This window comes from Topomyia yanbarensis, chromosome 3 (assembly GCF_030247195.1).
Source record: "Topomyia yanbarensis strain Yona2022 chromosome 3, ASM3024719v1, whole genome shotgun sequence".
Classification (NCBI taxonomy): Eukaryota; Metazoa; Arthropoda; class Insecta; order Diptera; family Culicidae; genus Topomyia; species Topomyia yanbarensis.
In genome coordinates this window covers 172,007,423-172,031,749 of record NC_080672.1, presented here as the reverse complement: position 1 = coordinate 172,031,749, position 24,327 = coordinate 172,007,423, and the positions used below count along the sequence as shown (strand labels likewise).

The 24,327-nt window shown below is 37.7% G+C and overlaps 1 protein-coding gene across 3 annotated transcripts in view; it reads left to right on the top strand.

Annotated features, from left to right (window-relative positions):
- The window catches only part of LOC131691857 (uncharacterized), a 163,665-nt gene that overhangs the window by 109,158 nt on the left and 30,180 nt on the right, over positions 1-24,327 (top strand). For all 3 annotated transcript variants that reach the window (XM_058978532.1, XM_058978533.1, XM_058978531.1), the window contains exons 3-9: positions 9,845-10,064; positions 10,128-11,090; positions 11,154-11,279; positions 18,710-18,829; positions 18,891-19,051; positions 19,114-20,538; positions 20,598-20,665. In XM_058978532.1, the coding sequence (XP_058834515.1) occupies positions 9,845-10,064; positions 10,128-11,090; positions 11,154-11,279; positions 18,710-18,829; positions 18,891-19,051; positions 19,114-20,538; positions 20,598-20,665 (3,083 nt within the window). The remainder of the gene's footprint in view (positions 1-9,844; positions 10,065-10,127; positions 11,091-11,153; positions 11,280-18,709; positions 18,830-18,890; positions 19,052-19,113; positions 20,539-20,597; positions 20,666-24,327) is intronic.

Below are 24,327 nucleotides of genomic sequence, written 5' to 3'. Positions count from 1 at the left end.
CACGCCAGTTGTGGTGATGAAGACAGGAGAATGCCATCAGGAGTTCATAAGAAAACGACGAGTACATCACTGCAAATTTTGCTTCTGCTTCTGCACACAAATTTGCAAGTTGGTTGTAAACTAATGCTACAGACCGAAATGAAATTGTATGTTGGGGAGCGCACAAGAATAATGTTGCGCCGCAACACCATCTATGCTTTCACAGTAACCGTGATCTACTGAATTACTGCTTCATTTTTGAAGGGCAGCAAAACCATTTGTTACATAAACCTTTGTTATCAAACATCTAGAATTAATGGACATGGGAAAATTTAGAAACAACAATTACCATAATATCTATTTTTCTATGTTTATGAGTATTTGCTGGACAAATTTTGCTAATATTTATTCTGGATACTGAAATTACTTTCTTGACACCTTTTTGTTCTAATTTTTGGTGATCGCATCTTTTTGCAGTGCCAAATTGGTATACTGCCCTCGGCATGATACTGTACCTTGATGTGGTCCGGGGGCTTTTCCACCAAAGCAGTATTACAGTGATTATATCACATAAACTTGGGATACGATTATTTTCTTTTGAGTTAAGCTACATTGTGATCAATTTTAGTACTTAACTTGGCGACCTTTGTTATCCACTGCCATGGTCAAATAATATACAATGTGGGTTTAGGGCCCAATTCTCAGTACTAATGTATGTCTTTCATGTGATGATCATAAATTCAGCTGTATCTTGTACCTATCTAATCTATTACGTCTCTCATATATTGTCCTTTATTTCTTCTTTTCGAGTCGTATACTGCCATTCTACACCCGCCTTCAGCTGGGTCAGCAAAGATGGTGATAGTGAACGTCTTAACACTCACACATTCTCAAACGCGGTCTCAAGCATGAACCTATAAAAAGCCCCGCGCGCGCGGTTACGTATCGATCACGTCCGGAAGTCTATCCTTGATCCTAGAAGCCTAGGTCTATGCCTTCAGCTGGACCAATTAAGAAAATACGCTCATATCTATTAGACAACACGTCTCATGGCGACATGACCGGGAACCCTATCGATATAAACGATCCCACTCTCTGCTAGAATTCTAACCGCGCACCGAAAATTTAATATCAGACTCACGGTTCGTGCGACCATTCAAGAACACACGTTACAAAATCACGTCAGCGCACAAACGTTAGAGCCCCTCGCGATTTTCCAAGCAACCTACGCCCACGAACACGCAAACGTGATTACACCCCGGTGATAAAGTGAAAATTTCAGCACTCATAAACTTAGCAACACGATCTCAAGCGTCAACCTACAAACTCCCGCGCTCGTGCCATCATGAATCGGGATCGTCCGGAAGTCTCTATCCTCGGTACCAACAATCTAGGTCCTTGTTGATTAATAAAAAAAATAATAAAATTGAAAAATAACTCCCATATCCACTAGACAAAACGTTCCATGGCGACATGACCGGAAACTCTAGTGATATGGGGTAACTCTCTCCCTGTCAGAATGTGATCCGTACACCGAAAGCTAAAGATCAGAATGACGGTCCGCGAATATATGAATGGCCGCTGGGTTTCAAAATCGAATTTATACACGCGAAGTCACATACGCGCGAGCACACGCGACAAACGCGTCAACATACGAACGCTTAAGCCCTTCGCGATCATCTACGCACACCTATGCCCGAGATCGCGTAAACTTGATAACACTCCGGCAATTGTGTGAAAGTTTTAGTACTTACGACGTTACCAACGCGGTCTCAAACGCGAACCCGCAAACGCGCGCGATCATGAATCGGTCACGTCCGGAAATCTTTAGCATTCATTCTAGCAATTTAGGTCCATACATTCAGTTGGACCAATCAAAAAAAAAAAAAAATAAAGCTCATATCCACTAGATCACGCGTTCTACGGCGACATGAATGGGAATTCTAATGATATGTAAGAACCCACTTTCTTTTGGAATCTGAACCGTACACAAAAAATTAAGTATCAGATTCACCGTCCGCGCACGATCATTCTAGAACACACGCGAATACGCGAAAGGCACACGGTTATGAAATAGAATTTATACTTGCGAAGTTCATACACGTTAGCACACGCGACATACAAACGCGATCGAGCACGTTAACGTACAAATGTTCGAGCCCTTCGCGATGATAGACGCGTTCGCGAATCCCTACGCCCGCACATGCCTGAACCGTACAATGAATATCACATTCAGAATCACGGCCCGCTACAATTGGCCTATTGCAGTGTTTTATTGGGCGACATTGCCTGTCTCGTCTGCAAATTGTAGTATGTGATTCTGACGGGGAGCCCTTCCGAGAACCTAGCTCTACAGCTCCAGTAGGACAACTCTCGAAAAAAAAATATTTTTTTTGGTGATCGCATCTTTTTGCAGTGCCGAATTGGTATACAGGATGAAAATTTAAAATAGAAATTTCGACTGAAGAATATAAAGACTAGAGTTTAACCAATTGGAAGAGCACTTGCTCCCAAGTATCTACCAAACACAAATGCAATAATCGAATGAATCGTAACTTACTATGCATCTATCAAGCGACAGCAACATTCTTTTCTGTTCTTTAAGATACAGTTTGCACTTCGTTAAAAAGTGTTTTTGCGTCTTTAAAACGATAAACATTTTATGATTGATAATGTATGATGGAGAAATGCGAATTAGTTTTGAAAGGGAATCATTTTACGAATTAATTTTTATGTTGGAGAAAAATTCCAAGAATATCGACAACTATTGCATTTTAGGAGATTTTTGTTAAACGCATTTTGATTTGAAGTGACACTTAGAATTATAGAATTATAGAATGCTTTATTAAAATTACAGGTATATCCGTCAATTAGAATGAAATTTAAAAATATGTGTATAATTTTTTTTAGCGATAAGTTCTCCATCATGCACTCACATTTAAAATGTTTCTTTTCTCTTTAGGTTCTTGACAGAATATAAAAAATAAATAAATAAGTTTTTTGCAATTTTATTTTCTAACATAGGTGTTTGTTTTTGTGAAAACCGACACAAAGTTCTCTAGAAATAAAAAAGCAAAAAAGGCCCATACAAATTTCAAACGCAATGTGATAAGCTGGATCATAACCAATCGACCTTTAATTTTACTCAGTTGATTTGTTCGGGCTTGATGCGGTCAAGTTTATGTATTTCCATTCAACAGTGCACCCTAGTGGATATATCGAAAACGCCGCAAAGTCTTTGAAAAACATTTGCATTTCGGGTCAGCTCCATATTTACTAATTGTTCCTAATTTTATTTAAAAGGACATGAAAACATAGTTAATTACCTCTTACCTAATTTTTTGGGAGACAATTACTTAATCATTTACGAATAGTTCTTTTATCTGGCTAGAAGATATAAAATCACTTAAAATGCTCATAGCTTGCTCAAATAAACTTGTCAATTATCATCGAGAACAATTCCGGATTTTGGGAGAGATTAATAAATATGTTTTACCAAAATTCTTCTCAACTACGGACAAATATAGCCAAACCAAGTTTCGACTTCATTTAATCTCATCGGCTTAATCAGAACTCATTTTCTTGTGGGACATCACGCGGGAGTTTGCTTAAAAACACAAATCAAGAGTACTTATTCAAAAGGTCCTAAGTGACATTGAGCTCGAACTGAGAAAAACGAGTTTGAAGTTTCATGGACCTAAAACAAATCCCTATTAGAGAACACATATGCGTTTTGATAGAACAATTATGCCAATATAGTCTAAGGACTATGCTCTTTAGGTAAATAATACTAAAAACATGAAATGTTTAGCGCTAATGTAGTTTTTAAGCGCTTTAGAATGATGCGTCCTTTTGAAAATTATAGGACCTTTCACATAGGTCTTTTTTCGGGTCCAAGAATCATACGACGCTGCACATACGGCTTTTTTCAGCAAAGGTAGCTCTTACGACGAATATTGAATTTCTTCAAAGTTTTCGACAAAATGAGCACCGGAATACGAATGTTCTTCATTACTATAGTAAATAGTTGCACTGGATTTAACAGAAGTCTTGCAGAAAAAAAAAGTGGGAAACTTTAGTTTATATTAACAAATCATTGGCTGGAAGTGGTTAAAACCAACGAATGACATGTTACTTTAGAATAACTAAGCTTTCCAATTATCATTTAATTTATTATACTTACTAAATTCAACTTCGAAAATAAGTCGCATGAACAGAAGAAAATAATTTCTTTTATTTTGCTGCTTAGGACGTTTTTACTAGGTACCTATGTGCAGTGGGAAAAACATAGAATGAAATGAATCTTGCGTCGTTTTTGCATGGCGCCTATGAGCAGTTGCAGAGGTTTTGAAATATTTCGCGCATAGGTCCTTTCATTTTAAAAGGTCTCAAGTGCATAATTTCAAAATATGATCATGAAAACTTTGCGACTTTTTATATAATGCTTGTTATTTTGATAAATACTGAGTATAATGAATCCTGGTTTTCGGTATTCGTTAGCTATGCTGTACTCACATGCTGTGCTGCAAATAACTCAGTTTGTTTACATTTGTCACTAAGGACCATTTGAATCAGCACTCTTGAAATAGTATTTTCGTTTTTTGGAGCTAGTGTCAATCCGGTACTAGTTTAGTCCTGTCACTAAGATAGTGTCGGATCCTGATGAGATGAAGTCGAAATGCAAATTCTAAAACTAATATAGTTATAGGTTCTTCACGCGCAAAGATTGTTTTAAATACTTTTCTTTTTAATGGCGAAAAAATATTTTTACATAAATCTTTCTTCATTAAGGAGAAATATACTGCCGTTCTACGCCCAATTTTCCCATGTTGCGAAACTGGCAACTGAGAAAAACACTATTGAAGATGAAAATTGTATTAGCAACGGAGCGACAAATAAAGCTTTTTTGTCTAGAATTACGTTCATAGCAATCGTTTCCAATATAATCAATCCAGTTATTCATTATAAAAATCCAATTAATGTTAATTTTAAGAAAAATGGGAAAAGTGGGACAGTTATGCCGAGAAATCGAACAGAAAACGGAAAATTCTACGCATATCAGTCCCACCACGATGTATGCAAACGGCGTTCATTACTCATTTTGTTGACAACAGTGTATGTCGAGAGTTTTCTTGTTAGTCGGATGTAGATGCGTTCGCCATGTTATGGAAGCAACGATAGTGATGAACAGCTTTGCAGGATAGATCTAACTGCTATAATTACGGCCCTCTCTTTTTTAATAAACTTTTTACATTCCACTAGTTTTTTCAATGTCCGACATCTAACGTAATGTACTTTTTAACTAAACGCTTCGTAATTATTTTTTTATTGCATATTTTCATGGGTTTTTTGTTAGTGGGACAATTTTGCGTAGAATATCAACAATGGGACAAACAGACCTGGTATTTTTTCACGAAGTCTTCGAACCAACTGTATGATTTGGATGTGTTTTCTGACAATATACTTGAAAAAGGACTGTTTGATGAAAAAAGTGAAAAAACGGCGTAGAACAGCAGTGTAGCATAGTGAATCCGGAATGCAGGGGATGTTTAGGATTTACATTGACGAGATACATGAGAAAACGATTATCTGACTTTGGACTTAATTCCAGATATAAAAATAATAGATGTGCACTGTGATAATGCCAACTTAGTCGGCATGCGTCGCCGCCAACTAACCCTAATCATGCATTTTTTTGAAAAGTATTAAAGACATCTTTTGTTTGGGGTTAGGTGTAATATCTGTAACTGTACGGATTCTGAAAGTACTTTTACGCACTATCGAAAAAAAAAAATTATCTATGGAATACATTAAAAGTCTTCATTAATAATACAAAATGTTTAAAATTACGAAAATTTACTTATTATCCTCGAAAACTCAATATCATCCACAACTTCTACAAAACAAAATGTAATGCAACATGAACACATTGGAGAATGTATTTCACGTCACTAAGAGCAACGGAGAAACAGCGATTCCGCCAATTTACCCCAACTGCCAACTAACACCGGGCTCCCCCACCATCAAAAAATAGATCATTCATCATAATTTGAAATTCACCATGAATTACAGCAAATATAAAATTTGTTTAAAAAATTTACTTTCGTACGAAGACACATGGAAGACTCGTTTTCGTTGAACTACATATCTAGAGACAGAGCCACATGTCTAATACAAAAAGAGAAAAAAAGAAGATTCCGCCAACAATAAAGTCGATTTATTAAAACACACACGTTTAATTGTACGTTTAGTTCCAATATTTAACACCACCCTAGCGCACAGGTGCTGCGACACTTCAATCCCCTTTGGTCGATGCGGTGAACTATTAGTGAGGAGGAAGCGGGCGACGTTGGAACACAGTTTCATGACATGCCTTCTGACGACTTTCCACTTTATACGGGTCTCTGGTTCGGCCAGTTGTAAACATTTTCTCCTTATCGGTCGCGCGAGAGTGACGTCAATTTATGGAAAATATATGTACACGACACGACCGCCGTTCCGTTTGTCTCTCTACTTCCACACCGATTTCCGCTTGTTTCGTTCGCTCAACCCGGCTGTTGTTAGTAAATAATACCCCGTAACTATTTTAATTCAATTATTGTTTCGTTTTATTTCCGACGGCAGGTTTTTTCCCCCTCTTGGCGTTTGTTGCTTGCATGAAAAAAATCAATGTCACTGTTTAGCGTGAAATATTTGCGCCATGGAGGTGACTCATCGCTTTAACCTTCCTTCCGTCTGAATCATTTATAGTCCGTGCTTGAATCAAAAAAATGTGATACTGTATGCCGGTAGGTATACAAGTTGCAGATAAGTCGGTTTTGTTATTTTTCTCTAATTCTTCTTTGTCTCTTTTTATTGGATTTCCATTTTACATAAATTTGTACAGATCTGCGATTTTTAAAGGGCAGTAATTTTTTATGTGACAAGGCAGTCAGCTTTTTTGTCCTAGTAAACTTGTCTCTAAGAAGAACATTGTGATGAAGAATAATGGCAGGAATAGTAAATGTTGGATCAATTCACTGCTTTCACGCTCATCCTTAGCTCGACCAAAAGATGGATAGAGGAAAGTAGATAAAGGCAGACACATTTTGGTTACAGATCCACTCGTTCAGTACTGTACAGTATATTCAAATGTAGAAGTGACGGTTTAGTTTATTTTAAAATAAATTAGAAAGGTACACCTTCATAGAATCTTTTCCACTTTGAAAATCGTTGATAGTTACCTTATATGAAAAATGTAAACGAATTGGGTCATTAAGCCATAAGCTGTTTTTGTTTTTTTCCGCTGGGGCTGTAGATACGTATTCGCTTTTCTGTACGCAAAACCGCAATTAATTTTTTTTTATAAAATTGAATTATTATGACCAACTACCTTGATCCCTATCCATTTGCTGGAATAACTCAAAGAGAATATATAGAGAGACGAATAGTGTGAAGCCAAAAAAACCTTATTGAGCAGACCAATCGTGCAATGTAAATAAACATTACTCACGTCTTAGTTAGAGGAGATAAGTGTTCTACATCCATCAAAAAAGAAATTTAAATTTTCGTCAGAATTTAGTTAAATCGTGACTGTAAGGTAAATTCTAGAGTATATGTATTAGTAAAAACGTGCTTTATAATTATTTTATCTCTTCACTTTGAAATGCACAATTGCTAAACAAATCCAACGATCGCCATACGGTTTATTTCAAAATATAATAAGAATCATTTAAAGCGCTGCCTGTGGAAGCGGTTGCCAAAATGCTAGTGAAATCAACATAAAGGGAGTGTTGCCCTTTTGACTGATTTCCACTCTTCGTCTCTCTATCTATTCTCTCTGGAATAACTGTCAAAAATGCTAACCCATGTGGCTAAATTCACTGCCAAGGAAGAGCGCAGGGATGCCAGGTACACAGATTAATCTGTATTTTAAAGATTTTCAATATTCTCCACAGATTTTTAAAAATGCACAGATTTCCACAGTTTTCTGTTATAATGCACAGACTAGCACCGATTTCTTAACTTTGACCTCGCGTTTTTTTGCCTCGAGCAAAAACTAAAAAAAGGTCACTTCTTGCTTGTACGTTTTTCTTAACCTAGATTTGCACAGATTTTTATATAGGCTGCGGACAGATTTCAGGAAATATGACCTGGTATCCTTGGTAGCGCGATAGTGTCAAACCGGCTAGTGTTTACATTTCCGTAGAAAATCAATTAAAAATTGTTCTGAAGTTTTAAGAGTTGAACATATATATTGTTGTATTCAGAAAGATAAGCTCTATTGGTTTATGTAATACAAGAGGAACTTTATTCTACATTTAATGATCCAATTCAAAGCGACAACCTAAAAATATTTGAACACTAATCGATTGAAATTAAGCCAGCTACAATTATTGGAAGAGCAATTTTTTTTCTTGTTCAAATTCGTGCAAAGAATTTGTGCAGAACACCGACGTGAAATAAGGTACCAAAGTATGCGTACTTTGCAGGCGACGAATGCCAAAAGGTTAAATTCAGCAAGATTAAATGCATTGCGTTTTCACAATAGCGGTTTATCTCAGAAGCATTTGAAATCTCATTGAAAAGTTCTGACATCATAAATTTTTCATGGGATTCTGCAATTTTATGGATACGCTACTGTTACCTACATAACATGTGCTTCTCGTTCAGTATCTTACTGACTGAGTTTAACTGAAATAGAGCTTACAATTTATTTCCAGAAATCGTGAAATTACTGTCGTAAAACAAAACCGAAAAAACTTATTAAAAGCATTTCCAGCTACGTTCATTTCTCCAGTGAAATCATTTCCGTCTGCCAAATAATTTTATTCCTACCAACTATACTATGTCTCTCGATAAACTAGTAAGATAACTAGTTTTGCAATGATCTTTATCGCAAGCGGGTATTATATTACGATCATGAGAATGACGTCATATATGCTACTGGAACGATAATACATCTGCATAGAAAAATGTTGCCACCTGTATTATTACATCGTGAATAACTGTTAGGTGATACCTGACACAATCCACCACAAAATTTACAGTATACTACTTTTTTCATGCAACCAGAGTTGCCGAATCTACCGATTAATCGGTACTTCTACTGATTTTGAGCTCCTCTAATAAAAAAATTATACACGAACTTTAACCCATGTAGTGCAATAGTTCACGTCATTAGACTTTTAAATCGTACGATGTTTATTAGGGTTTCCTATCGATTCACAGATGAACAGCGGAAATCGACCGATATTTTCTTATTCCTACCGAAAACTAACGATTTTCATTGATTTTGAGCACAGCCTACACCGACATGAATTTTTTATTTGGATTTGATCGAAAATCTCAGGGTGCCCAGTGAAAGGTCCAATATCTTAACATCTTTCCTAAATTTCTTTAAAGGATCATTTGTAGTTTCCGTGTTTCAGTATTTTACAATTTTATTTCAACGCTACATTTTTGGAACAAAAATATGGCCTACCGATAACTACCGATAAACTTTTAATGAGTTTACCGATGTTAAGAAATTCTATCTGTCCACCCTGTGCAACAGAGGCGCTTTATAGTGATGTGTCTTATGAAGTAGAAAATTGGACTAAATTGTTAATTTATAATATTTGGATATGTGCTTTATTATCAGATGTTCCCCACTTATATCAGGTTTTATAGTGATTTTAAATCGTTGAGAATTGAAACATAAATTGGATGTTTTAACATTGCTAGGAGCATCCAAAAATATCAGCCTATTAAATCTATGAGACAATTTTCACGGAATTTGAAAAAGAAAAAAATAATTTGTACTTTTAAATGTTCTGAATGATTGTTCCTGACACTTTATCATTACGGTTAGTCTAATGCAGTTTTGCTTCTCGTTTTTTTGCAGATCTGTTGATTCGGTGCAAAGTTACAGCAAAGGTGGTCCATCGCAGTCTCAACCCGCTCCCAGATCGGCAGCTAGTCCTCTCTCACCACCAAGACCCGGTCCGGGAGCGGGTGCGGCGAGCTATCCACCATTCGCCGGGGCACCAGCACGTGAGGCACCGCTCAGATATGTGCCAAACAACTCGTACTATAGGGAAAGTCCATACACCCGCGTGTCACAGGTCAGTCAGCGCAGCAGTGCATAAATAATTTCGATCAATCAATATTATCATTATCTTTTACAGGTACCACAGATCGCAGAGTACCATCGACAGGTACCGGTTGTTTCGGTATCTAGTAGTATACCTGCACCCATTAGTATAGCAAATTCCATGGAGCCAGTACAACAACAATCAACCCGACCCCGAATATCCCTGTTACCCCATAATCCCGACTACCCGCAAGCACGGGTTCAGCAGTCGTCAGATAACGGTCCTCCTGCATTTAAAAAGATTCGTTTGAACGAAAACAGTCAGCCTGCGCAATCCCTCCTGAATGTTGATACACGTGATCCACCGGCGTCGTCCGGTGCGTATCATCCTCAGGTGGAGGCGATCTCACCAACGCTGCCAAGTGATCCGACTGAGGAGCTCCGTGCTACTAAGGATGATTTGCTACAGCAGATTGCTAAGGTGGACATGGAGATCGATAAAGCGGAGAAAACGATCGCTATGCTGAAAAAGAAGCAGGAAACGCTCGAAGAGGCTTCAGCAAAACCAGCCGTCGAGGAATGTGCAGCCGAAGCGCAGCCTAAGCACCGTAATTTAGCGCAGCAGATCTATGCTGATAATCGAAAGCGAGCGTCGACAGCTCATGCTGTACTGAGCGCACTTGGTACTGCCATCGATCTGCCCCTGTACAATCAGCCGTCCGATGCGGAAATTTGTCGCGAAATACAGGAACGCCACAAGACGTTTAAACAGCATCTACTACTGCATTTCAAAAGGTTAAAATCCGAACGGGCAGCGAAACAGTTCGAATTGACTGAACGATATGCGCAGTTATCGCAAGACTGGTCCAAACGTGTGGATAAGATGGAAGCAAGTGCGAAACGGAAGGCGAAGGATGCGAAAAACCGGGAGTTTTTCGAGAAGGTGTTTCCCGAGCTTCGAAAGCAGAGGGAGGATAAAGAGCGATTTAATCGTGTAGGTTCTAGGATTAAATCCGAAGCCGACCTTGAAGAGATCATGGATGGTCTTCAAGAGCAGGTGGGTGTGAATAATTGTTGCAATGTTTTCGAATAAGTAATCTTATTTTTCATTCATTTTAAGGCGATGGAGGATAAAAAAATGCGTTCATATGCTGTGATTCCACCTTTAATGTTAGACTCCAGACAAAGAAGGCTAGTGTTTAATAATGAAAATGGAGCGCTAATAGATATGGAAACAGAATTCAAGGTACGTTGAAATTAGTGTTCTTTTCAAATGCGCGATCGTCCCCTAAATAAAATTTTTGGTCGATTTTTGTTATGCTTTTTATAGTCACTTATTTGATCCTATGAGTTCGAGTATTGTTTTCTATCCCTGTTCAACGCAATAGGTTTAGAAATTAGGAAGATGCTTCGATAGTATCTTGTATCTGGGTAATGCAAAAAAAACATAATTCTAGACTTTGAAAAAACGTTCTTAGATAGTATTTGTCGTATCTTTTTTACCTTAAAGCTGTTTAAAAACAGGTTCTGCGAACGCCCGTTTAACCCTTCCTTTCTTCGCTGAAGTTAAGTATCAACAGAGAAATATTAATATCTTTAATGTCGACGCTTTTTTCACGATACGAAATCACACTCTTTAGCATAAACATTTGTCATCCAACCGAAGACTGGTGTCTACTTCTCAGACAGTAGCTACCTCGTCCAATTTTCCAAAATTTGTCGAGCTGGCCAACCTTGATTCAATTGAACCCTCTAAAAACTGCAGTTTATTGCTCAAGAATCTGTAGACGATCATGAATGACCTATGAGACCTCTGTACACAAAATTATATCAAGAATAGTTTCAATTGAGTCGACCTATATTTTCACAATGATTCGTCGCTTTGATGACATTGGCCTTCCGGCAGTCACGCTAGTGCACTGAGTGCACGCTGCTCTGAAAGCCTAGCGAAATCGTCTTAGAACACCAGCGGCTGCTCGTTCAGTGGGCTATAAGCGCGACTTCCGGAGGGTTAACACCTGATCAACAAAGCATGTTTAATATGTCACTTCCAACAGAAGGTTTTATTCTAATGCGGCAACTTCTTTAATTCCAAGGTTTCGCGAGCTTTAGATTCAATTCAATTTTAAATTAAAATTCGAGTTTTCAACTATACGCCACAAGCGAGTCTGACGGCACTCGTAACTAAACCTACCGTGCAAATTCAAACAGTTTTTCAAAGGCGAAGCAATCAGTACATTTGTTATGCATTTGTTCGTTATCCTTTCAATTTCTGAGTCTCCTGACTAAAATAACAACAACTTTACTGTCGTGGTTTGTGATTACTTATACTGTACCATTCTACTTTTGATTGTGTTATTTGCCTTCCGTTATTACCAAATAGATTTCTGAGGATGGTAGCATTTGAATTTCGCCAAGTTTTAACTATAGATAACATTATCAAAAGATTTGCACAGTACCGAAAATACCGGTGCCTATTTTACTTTAGTGCCGGTATTTCGGTACCAAAAATATGTCGGTAAAAGATTTTACATTGATTAGGCTTACATTGATAAACACTCAAGTCACCAAGCTGTTTTTTCGCTAATGTTTAGACCCAAGAAATTTGTAACGGTTTTGTTGCCTTAATCCTATCCCGCCTACGACAATTTTTTCAATTAAAGATAGAAAATAACGTTGTTGATCAAAAGTCCAAGCATATCCCTTTTCTTTCCTCTCAAATTACGGTCTAAGGCTACTGCACCTGAAATCTGATGTGGTGATGATGCGGTAATTATTTTTTTTGCCGCTGTTTTATACAACTATTTGAATGTATATTCAATCAGTTAAAATTTAATGATATGGCGAGAAACGGATTGGGTCTCTTATCAGTCATAGTGGAATGTTACATTTGGAACACATAAAATGTGAAAAGTGGTTCCGGTAGTTGCATTGGCGAAATCGTTGTCTTTCAGCAATAGATTATTCCATCAAAACGAACATCAACATTCACAATAATTAGTTTCTCATATTTGATATGTAAAAAAGGGCCAGATTTACCCGGGTGTTCAATAGTCATGCATTTTTCCACCGCTTTTGGGGGCGATGATAAAAAATCCGTTGATTGCGTAAACGTTCAACAGGTTATAAATAAAATAGTACAGGTAATAAAGAAAAATAACGCTTTTTCGTGCCAAACGTTGATCAAATCGCATTCCAAATCATTGTTTATTTAAACAATGACGCCATCAAGCTTTTTTTACTCCGTATGCAAAATAATGCATATATGCACCAAGAAAATTTGCATCCAAATTTATTATTGCCCTATTGATCAATTTTTTTTTCATAGTTTGAAGATGGAAACAATAATAGATCTTCTAAAAATAAGTTTTTCGTAATATTTCAGGGTGATTTCATGTAAATTCCGGTTGCTGAAATCATGTATTATTTTGTATGGCAAAAAATCACATTTTCCAACAAAATTCTCCTGAAAAACACGTTAAAATTTTCATTTAATCTAAGTTTTGCGTATTCAGATAAAAGAATGCATGACACCTAAGGGTGGGAAAGAGTTAAATTCATTCGGTGCGAATCCCCGTCTAAAAGGCCCTACATCCTGTTCATAGATATATGAGTTTCACCTGGTTTAGTATCCGATTTTTTCTATTGTGGAAATAAAAGTTTACTTGTTGTCTGGTCTATTTTAACAAAATAGCAGAAAAGCTTCGACAACTTCGAAACTGTGAAATACAAATAACTTCTCACCATGTGTCATGCAATATACACTACCCGGCAAAAGTTTGGAATCGATTCAATAAGTATTACGGCACCCATACTCTATATTTCAACACCTCGAAAATTTTAACCTCTCCTTAAAAGGGCAAATTCGGGATATTATACCTCGAGATCCTGTTTATCTGCAAAGCTACTCTCTTCAGCAAAGTTGTTCAACAGGCCAAGGGGGCTCGGTAGGTGAACGACTTGAATCAGATTTCTGACACTACGTGGCGCTAGTGTGCATGTGCAGTTGTGCATTTTAAGTGGTTTTGTCTTGTTGTTCTAACGATCTATAGAGATCATGTTTTCGGCAAAGTTAATGAAAAGGAATTGGACGTTTGGATGCTAGTCATTTTAGTTGCCACATGGCGCTAGTGTATATGCATAATTAGGTATTGTAAAATATTCCAATCAAGTGATCCTGGCTACCCAGATAGTTCGTTGCTTCAGATAAGTATAGAACAGGTTAAATGCTCTTTTGATTGTAATTTCTATTCTATTTCGCTAAAGACACGAGTTTCACTAAATAATTCGTCAAAAAAGCGCTACAGTTCAAAATCAATATGATTGTTCACATGGCCATGATCTAATCTAATGAACAAACAAAAAATGAACAACTTTGCTACGTAATGGCAGAGTTTCGAATCAAACAGATCACCACAATGTTCGCATTCTAAAAAATTTCGCTGAGGACGCGAACATTCAAGGTGGTAAGAATGATTAAGGATAATTAAGGATCTTATTTTTATAATCAACTTCGCTGAAAATGCAAACTTTCTAGATAATCATGATCAATTGATAATTCAAGTTCAAAATTCATTATTTTGCATGTGTGCACACTAGTGATTCGTGATGACGTAGTTCCAAATCAGACGTTGTCCTTCTACGCAACTTCGTTGATAGCTCTTTACAAGGGAATCAGTATCACCAGATACAGGTTGATTCAACATGAGGTATTTTAACATTTTCTAGTGATTAACGAGTGTTAACAACAAACTGTCATGCTATTTTTGTTCAGTGTTGTACACCATTTTATAATGGTACGACTTACAACGGCTTACTGTCCTCAAATTGTTCAATGCTATTATGAAAATCAGTGCTCTGTGAGGAAAGTCTTTCATGCACTCCGACCATACTATGGTCGACATAATCGGCCAACTGAGTCCATTATTCGCCATAAAATTGAAATGTTAGAGTCGCAGTTTACGTTATTGGATGATAAGTGACCACATCCAGTATGCAGTAAAGAAAATATAGTGGCGGTGGCCGAAAGTGTACACCATGATCTCGAAGAATCGATTTGACATCGTTCTCAACAACTTGGCTTGTCGTATGCAGCAACATGGTGTATTTTACGGAATACTCTTGGTTTAAAAACATGTTCACAAACTGGTTACTGCCTGTACTTGAAGCCAGTAGTCTTGACAATGTTTGGTTGCAATAAGACGACGTCACGTGCCATACAAGTAATGCAACAGTGGAATGATTGCGTGAGAAATTCGGTGAACGTTTAGTTTCTCCTCGTGGACCTGGCAGGTGGCTGCCTAGATTGCGCGATATCACTATGGACTTTTTTCTATGGGGTTATGTGAAATCGAACGTGTATGTGAATAGGCCTGCAACGATTGAAGCATTGGAAGCCAATATTACTCGAGTGCACATGAAATGCTCGAACGAGTCTTCAAAAACCGGGGTGGTAGAGTTTCAAATTAAAACAATTGTCATTCGCCGTGTTGTCAATTACAAACTATACGAAGAAATATAGTATAGATTTCCAAGCGCTTTACACGCTGCTACGATCCATTCACTTAGAAGAGATATACACTTCATAGTAAACTTCCAGGTTCATGATTCAGGTGATTTTTCGTGACACTGATCATCCACGATACTACGGGGTATACAAAAGATCACGTTCTCACTCTGTTTATATTGGACAACTCGAAAGAACACAAATAATTTGGTTTGAGAAACACATTGTATAATACCAAAATCTTCGAGGAAAACTAATAAACAAAACCGTTTAAAAAAAATAAGCATAAAAGATTTTCTGTGCATTTCTACAGTGTATCAAAAAATTGTCCGTACAGGGATTGCTCGCATGCGCAGTTGTACATTAAACACATTAAGTTAAAGAATAAAAACCTTAAATTTGTTTATTTATGAACTAAAATAACTCCTTAATTCTACAAAACATAAATATAAGAAAAATTCATTCAACTGTAAAACAAAATGAATAAAATAAACATCTCTTCCAAAATCAATGTCAAAGAATTGTCCGTACACGACAAGAAATGTTATTGAACTGACTTAAAATACAAAATTAATACTTTGTATGACCACCTTTTGCTGCAATTACGCTCTGCAAACGTCTTTTCATCGAGGAAGCCAGTTTTTGGGTTGTTTCAGGTGAAATTTTCTGCCATTCTTCAACTAGAACCTTCTTCAGCTGGTTCTTACTTTGAATCGGATGTTCCCGGATTTTTCGTTCAAGATGATCCCACAAATTTTCTATGGGATTTAGGTCCGGTGATTGGGGAGGATGTGGGAGCGTCGATTTTACATTGTAGAGCAACCATTCCTTGACAATCTTCGAGGAATGCTTGGGGTCATTATCCTGAACAAAGCGAAAATTATCTCCATGGCCCAATTTCCGCGCGCTTGCTTTTAAATTGTTCTTTAAAATGTCAAGATACATGAATCTATCCATGGTAGATTCGATAAATGTCAAGTTTCCTGGACCACTTGCACTGAAGGCACCCCACACCATAACATGACCACCACCGTGCTTTACTGTCGGCCGCAGATTTTTCGGATTTAACTCAGTATTCGGTTTGCGCCACACTCTAACCAATCCGTCAGTCCCGAAAATATTAAATTTGCTCTCATCCGTGAATAGAACGTTGTTCCAAAAATCCTCTGGTTCTACTACATATTTTTGAGCGTATTCCAACCGCTTTTTGATATTTTTAGCAGAAATGAACGGTTTTTTACGCGCTACGCATCCTCGATATCCTTTATCGTGGAGGGCATTGCGTATTGTTTGTGGATTAACTTTAATGTTGTCGTACCGCAACAGGCTATCTGCAAGCTTAGGAGCACTCTGTTTAGGATGTTCCTTGATTTCACGTAAAAGTATGCGAACGTGACGATCTGTAAGCTTCGGTTTGCGACCTCTTCCGGGAGCAGTCTCGAGAGATTTTGTTTTCTTGAAGCTCTGAAGTACATACTGCACCGAAGATCGTGGGCGATTCACAGTTCCTGCAATTTCGGACAGGCTTTTACCATCTTTCTTCAAATCAACGATCAATTTTCGGATGGCCAGCGGAATTTTAGTGTGAGAATCGGCCATTATACTGACAAAATTATCTAACACGTTTAAATTGCACGAAAAAAACTAAAAAACATTGATTTTATCGAATATGCTGTAAAAATCACCAGAAACTTATTCTACAGGACACGACGCGGGTGCTTGTTTCTACCTGTTTGACACATACTTGTTTACTTCATAAAGTTTTGAAACGGTCGTAAGTGTACGGGCAATTTTTTGGCATCGGTTTCGTTGCTTTTTTGAAGCTCGCAAATATTTTAACAAAGTTATTGGTTTTCAGCATAATTTGACATTTAAACTACAAAACGGACTGCAATCTGCACCAAATGGCCTAAACTATCAATTGAGGAGAGTCCCCTTAATACATTTTTCTAATGATTTATTATTGGAGTAAATGCTGTACGGGCAATTTTTTGATACAGTGTACTATAATACAAAACACTATCAAAACAACCTGTCGACTTTACTCCAGCAGCGAAGGAACATAAGAATGCATATCAACCTCTTCATGCCCATGTTGTTTGTGGACAACAACGTTTTTAAACAGCTATAACTTTTGATTGAGGCAAGATTTGCTCACAAAAATAAATAAGACTAATAAATGTGACTATTGACTTTCATGTACTAACAGTTACAAGGATCAGCTCTAGATCTGAAGTTATTGCAATTAGTTTGATTGAATTCCGATGGAGCAGTGCTGCCAGGGACAGTTTACGTTGACGACACAAAATGGTTTCTCATATATCTTCGATATGTTGCAATATTGACTGCAAGGGAAGCACCTATCTTTATGGAAACAGGCTTTTCGTGTTTATTGATCCCACCGCTTTCAAGGAAAAATAGTTTTGAAACCCCACATACACTAGAAAAAAGTTGGGCATGAAGGAGTTCGCTTAAAACATTACTATCTACCAACAAAAACTAAATATTTTTATGACGTTTGACATATTCATGCAAATTTAATTTGTCGTAAAATGCTCTAAATAATCATACTCATAATATCTTGTCATAAAATGAAAGGACCCTTGATTTTTGGGTAATGTTGTGGTATGTCGGTTTTACTTATAATTATCCCATGAACTATTGCTATTGGTGATATACAGCGACGATTAATTTTGTAGATTACCTTGTAGACGGGGATTATGTGATTGCTCAGAAATTGCAGCAGAGCAGGAGGAGACACGGTACTCCTTCTATTGAGTCCCTCGGTGAAATCTTCCAAATCAGCCAGTGAAGTACTCTAGTCAATGCCTCTCCCCTATATTTAAATAGCTCACATGGTAGCTGATTATTGTTAGTGATTTTTTTTATTCTTTTACTGTCCCATCTTCTCTTGAACATCGGGTAGATCCGGTGTTAAGAACCGGCTTGCGCAAATGAATGAATTTATTTTTTATTTATACCAGTTTTAAACTCTAATTTGAAAAGAAATTCAACTTTGTGTTTTACAAGGAAGATTATTCCTGCTTGGGAGAGCGACAGGGAAAGAAGGTGGACAACGTTGATTGTGTTATGCGGCGAACGTATAATTTGAAGCAAAAGTGTATTCTAAGATATTGGCAATGTAATTAATGCGGTTCATTGTTTTTCAGGAACGGTTAAATTTAAATGTGTGGACTGTAGGAGAGAAAGAAATATTTCGGGAAAAGTTTTTGCAACATCCGAAAAATTTCGGCATGATTGCAGCCAGCTTGGATCGGAAAAGTGCGCAGGTACATTCTTTTTTAAAAAATTTATTAGCTAGTGTATATAATAATATTTTGTTTCATACAGGACTGTGTGCGATATTACTACCTCAGTAAAAAGGCGGAAAACTATAAGCAGTTGTTACGAAAGTCTAGGCAGCGGACGCGAAGTTCGAGAAATATACAGAAATCCAATCAAAATCAGACACAGTGCATAGTAGATGCATTAACAACTGGTGTTACAACAAGGTAAGATTCTTTAACTTCTTTTGTCATAGTGGTGTATTAAGCTGTTTTAGCCTCTCTTGCAGACTACAACGTGAACAACAACAAAAGACTGTAGGCCGTGATCGTGCCGCGAATTCAACAAATAGTTCAATAGGAAATAGTTCGGCATCTAATGTCACAACAAATTCATCTTCAAATAACACTAATAACAATAATAGTAACAGTAATAGTTGTAGCAGTAGTGCAAGTAGTATTAGCGCGAGTACGTCTATACCTAGTACAGCACCGGCATCTACGACAGCTACGACAGGTTCCGCAACTGCTGCGCCTGTATCCAGTATGGTATCTTCGGCATCTCCTCCGCCGGGAATCGTTTCAACATCTGTAACGAGTACGTCAATAACTACGACTAGTATGAGTTGCAGTACTAGTACCGTAAACAGTAGTAGTAGTAGTACCAGCAGCAGCAGTAGTAGCGCTAATGGAAATAGTAGTACACCTAATGCTAACTCTACACTCCATGGAAGTGAGACTGCCGAAGAAGCTGTCAAAGATGAGACTTGCAACGATAAACAAACAGCTGGTTCTGAATCACCTGCAACGTCTCTACCTGCTGCTACAACGTCAGCGACGGACAGCACTATTACTGTAACAACTACTACATCTACGACTGCCACTGTTTCCACAAATTCACCGCTCACAACCGCAAGTTCGTCGCGAAGTGCAACACCTTCCTCCGCGATATCTTTATCGGTCACTTCATCGTCACCGGTTCCATCTGCACCAAGTATATCTACGGTGTCGTCGAGCATAGCAACAGCACCGTCGACACTGTCGAATATATCATCAAATGCCGCACCATCATCCGTTTCATCGAGTATCATCAGCAGTAGCAGTACCTTGTCCACGGGTGTCAGCGTATCCGCGTCTAGCAGCAACAGTAACGGCAGCAGTGTCAGCAGCTGCATCAACAACAGCGGCAATTCATCGGGAGTGACTACTGTGGAGACGTCTTTTGTACCTAACCTTAGCTCTAGTATCTCTACTGTTCCGCTGAACGGCGTGAAAACGGATGTACTGAACTCAACCACAACTACCGTAACCACGACGGCAATGCCGTTGAACAACAGCTACTGTACTAATAATAACATCAATGCCAGTGTAAATAGTGTAAATTCATCTATGACTAGCTCCGTTGCTGGCAGCGGTGGTAACGCTTTGACCCATAGCGGATCGGTACCAGTTACGCTTACGGCAGCAGCACCAGGCAAAATAAACATGTCCTCTGCGATGCCTCCTAGCTTACAGCCGCAAATGCATTTACAGTCATTGCAGCAGCATCCGAACGCTGTGATGTTCAACAGCACAAGCACACCGAAAAATCCTTCTGCCACATCTTCAATGGACATCATCATCAAGGACATCACGCTGGGGTCCGTGGTGGCTAGTGTAGTGAACAGCAAGCTCGGCGTAAAGGACAATCTGCTCAAAGATGAGCTGGAGCCAAGGTAATTCTATTTTAGGTCATAAGCGAACGAAACGTAAGTAATTTATGTTCTTGTTGCAGTGAGTCTAAAAAGAGGCGGATAGAACTGGATGGAGTCAAAGATGACAGTGCCACGGTTGATTGCAAAGGTAAGTTTGCCCTGCTATTCATGCTTATTGTAGAGATCTGAAGCATTAAGGATCCCCATATTCAATTTACAATATTTACACCGGAACTTATCCAACGTTTCCTGTTCTAAAATAAATGGAATCCCGTTTCCATCCAAGCTCATGAAAGAATAGTCAGTACAAAACGAATTTGAAAAATGAGTTAACTGCCATAATCGCATCTGTGTCCCATGTTCTATGGTATTCCCTATCCACGCGTGACTGATTCGCGATAATGGGCTGTTAAGTGGAGTATTTTGGATGCCTTTGATATATACCACACAGCGAACAATCTTTCAAATGAAAGTCCGTTATCCGATTTTGATTGTTACAAAAATTGTACTTTTATTAACTCAGGCTAAAGTGTTTTCATGTTTGACGACAATATATGAGGGATCGAAAATAAAAGGCGATAGACCAGTCCATGCTTCGTAAACCCATTTCCTGTCCAGATCAGTCCAATATCACATGGGATTCCTCAGCTACATGGAACTGACATACGATTTTAGGCAGTTTACTTCCAGTAGAGTGTAAAGAACGGCTATAAACTTCAAGTGTTAGACTCGGTCTGTGGTTCTTTGTTTCTTAAATAGTCAGTTAAATGAGCTTAAATAGTCAGTTAAACCCCGAAAACGAAAATTTCTATTAAATATTTTATTATGCAAAGCAGTTTTTCATCTTGATTATTACCGTTGAATGAAACGTTATTCGGCTTTTTCTGCGATTGACTTTAAGTATATTTCAGTCCGAGTTTACGCTTAAAGTTTTCGATCGGCTTTTACATTCCAATAGAATTTGTGGAACATGGCCATACCCTTCGAATTATATTTTCGTTTTATTGTTGCTGTTCCCGGATCAATTATTCCTTACAAATATTAGGCATCGCAAATCAATTCGAAAAAGAGTCATCTAACATAATTCATTTTAATATTTTTGGGACCAAATTGTTTATAGCGCTGTCAAAATTATACCGTGTACCCACCACACTCTGCACAGTTAAAAAATTTCTAAGCTTGTTTCAATACAAAAAATAGAAAAAAGCGATACCCTTCCTAAAAATTTATTTTTATGGTAGAGCTTTCACCACTTTATTCATAGAAATTATTAGTAAGAAAAAGAATAGACTATAAAAAATATTTAATTTAAAAGATGATTCGTTATCTTGTTCCTAACTTTGCACACAAAATCTGCATTTTTCCTAACTTTGCGCATGTTTTAAAAAGCACGATGGTTTTAAATAGAATCGATTTATTTTCTTCGTACATTAAATAGTTAATGGATATGGGATATAAATGCAACACGAACGGACAGTAGGTTTCAAATGATGTTACAATCATGGACTTTTTCTGCGCGGCGTAATGTACATTTCAATATGTGATTTTAGGCAAATATCAGTAATGTGCGGATCTCATGCAATATGATGCAATTTGTTTGTAATTCAGTTATTCTACACTTTTACGTTGCCATGACAGAGCACTAGGAATCCGTTGTGATATATGAGTGTCATCTGAACAACGACTATAGATATGCACTTTCGATACGGAATACATTCGCCGTACGATTGCATTATTTCTGCTTGATAACGGGGCGCTTAGAGCTATTTCAGCCGGTAGTCGCTGTTTGTAAGGAAACAGTACAAGAGTTGGTACCAGATTTCCCGCTGCATTCGCCGCAAATAATTTAGTGTGGGCTTCTTTCTCCAAATTCGCATAGTTTTTGCTTTTGTGCACGTATTTTCCCCCAGTCCACGGGAATACTACCTCTCTGTTTAGAAATAAATGAGGATGGGTGATTTGTCCATTTTTAACACATGGACAAGATTACTTGCAATGTGGTGCAATTTATTCGTATCAAACTACCAATGAATACGATCAAACCATGCTTGATTTTTTGGTTTCGCTACACTTGTGCGTTGCTTCTTTGATAGCGCACTAGTGGGAATTCGCCGAGGTATATTGGGATGTGGTCTAAGGAACAATTTCAACCACTTCCGACAGGGACTACCATCGGTGAACGGATTGCTTCCGCCTGATAAGCTGAACGTATACGCTACCAATGTCCTTAGTCGTTGCTGATCAACCGGAAAACCAGCCGTTTGCGCGATCGATTATCACAATTGACAATGTGTTTCCTTTTCTTTCGGGAAAGCATGCGGTCTTCCCGGATTTCGAAAAGCTTGCAGCTTTAAGCGAATTTTGCTTTCAGAACATTACATGTAGTCGCTGCCCGACGGATAGAGTGATTGTTTCTAACAAGATCGACACTTGCATGAACGAGTAAGGCTTGCATACCATCCCGAATTGCTATAAGTGCGCAGAAATAAGAACACGATGTAAATAACGGTTCCAAACATTTCGCAGCACTTTTTATCGGTTCAATAGTAGATAAAATGCAAAATGTACCATAATATACTTGAATGTTACCTACACTGCTCAATCACTTAAAAATTAGTCGGAAAAAGTTATTTTTCAGAAAAAATGCGTATTTTATATTCGGACACTTTTTAGCACCGGTGTTAACACGCAGAAAATTTGAACGTTTTAGCATGTGATGGTAAGCGTTATTTATTGACCTTACATGAATGATTTTCCATGGTAAACAAGTATAGTCAAGTATAAGCAATAATTAAATAATAAGTTTCTGTCATAGTTGAAACTTTCGAAAATTTGTTGTGCCATGGATTATTATCGTGATGATAAGAAAGTGCGCAGACTTTGGAGCTGCGCAAAGTTGGGTGCGTGCACGGTACCTAGTTTTTTCCAAACTTGCGCAGATATATCCAGAATTTTTAGCGCTGAATTTTTGTATTTAGTTAGCCCTTTCTAAAAAATTTTCAAGTGTGAAAAGAATATTTGTTGAAGCACTTTCGATCTTTTGAGCGTTGGATCGCCTAAATGTTATATGCCTTATTGGTTGTTTGTCCTAATATCTGCCACTGGTTCAAAGCAGAAGTACACGTTTGCGTTTTGGTAACAGAACATTAATTACACTTACAAATACAAAGTCTTATTCGCTACAGTGTGACGTGGCTTCCTGTGTTTATCTCAATCACCCAAGCGAAAATGTTTGCATAATTTTTAATTTACAAATTGTCCTAATGAGTATATTGTTAATTTGTCTGTATTGTCATAAAAGACGGCTTTTTGTGGGTACTAGCGTTGGACATAATAAACATTTTCACTTAGAGAATAAAAAACAAATTGAAATACGCGTTAGCAATCACATTAAGAATTAAAAGTACTTTTATATGAATTGAACAGAAAAAGTCTGTTTGGTCTACCTAACATATTGACGCCCTGATAATGAATTTATTTCAAATTTGTTCATTTGTTTTTACAAATACGCGGCGTTGTGGTTATCAAGCCCTGATATCGTGATGGATCTTTTTTTTCGTTAGAGCGATATACCACGTGTACCAAAAAACATTGATCCCCTCCGTGGAATAGCGTGAACAATTAATATCATGGTGTCTTTTCCGATGTTTTTGTCGTAGTTTCATAAAAAGGTTTTCCAATTTCAGGAAATATAAAGAATTGCGCAATGTGTTGGTTGTCTTGATACTGGCTGTAGTCTGAAGAATTAAATTAAAATCGCTCAACTTTGCCCATAGAGCATAAGTTTTCTTATGTTGATGTCGGTTTTCT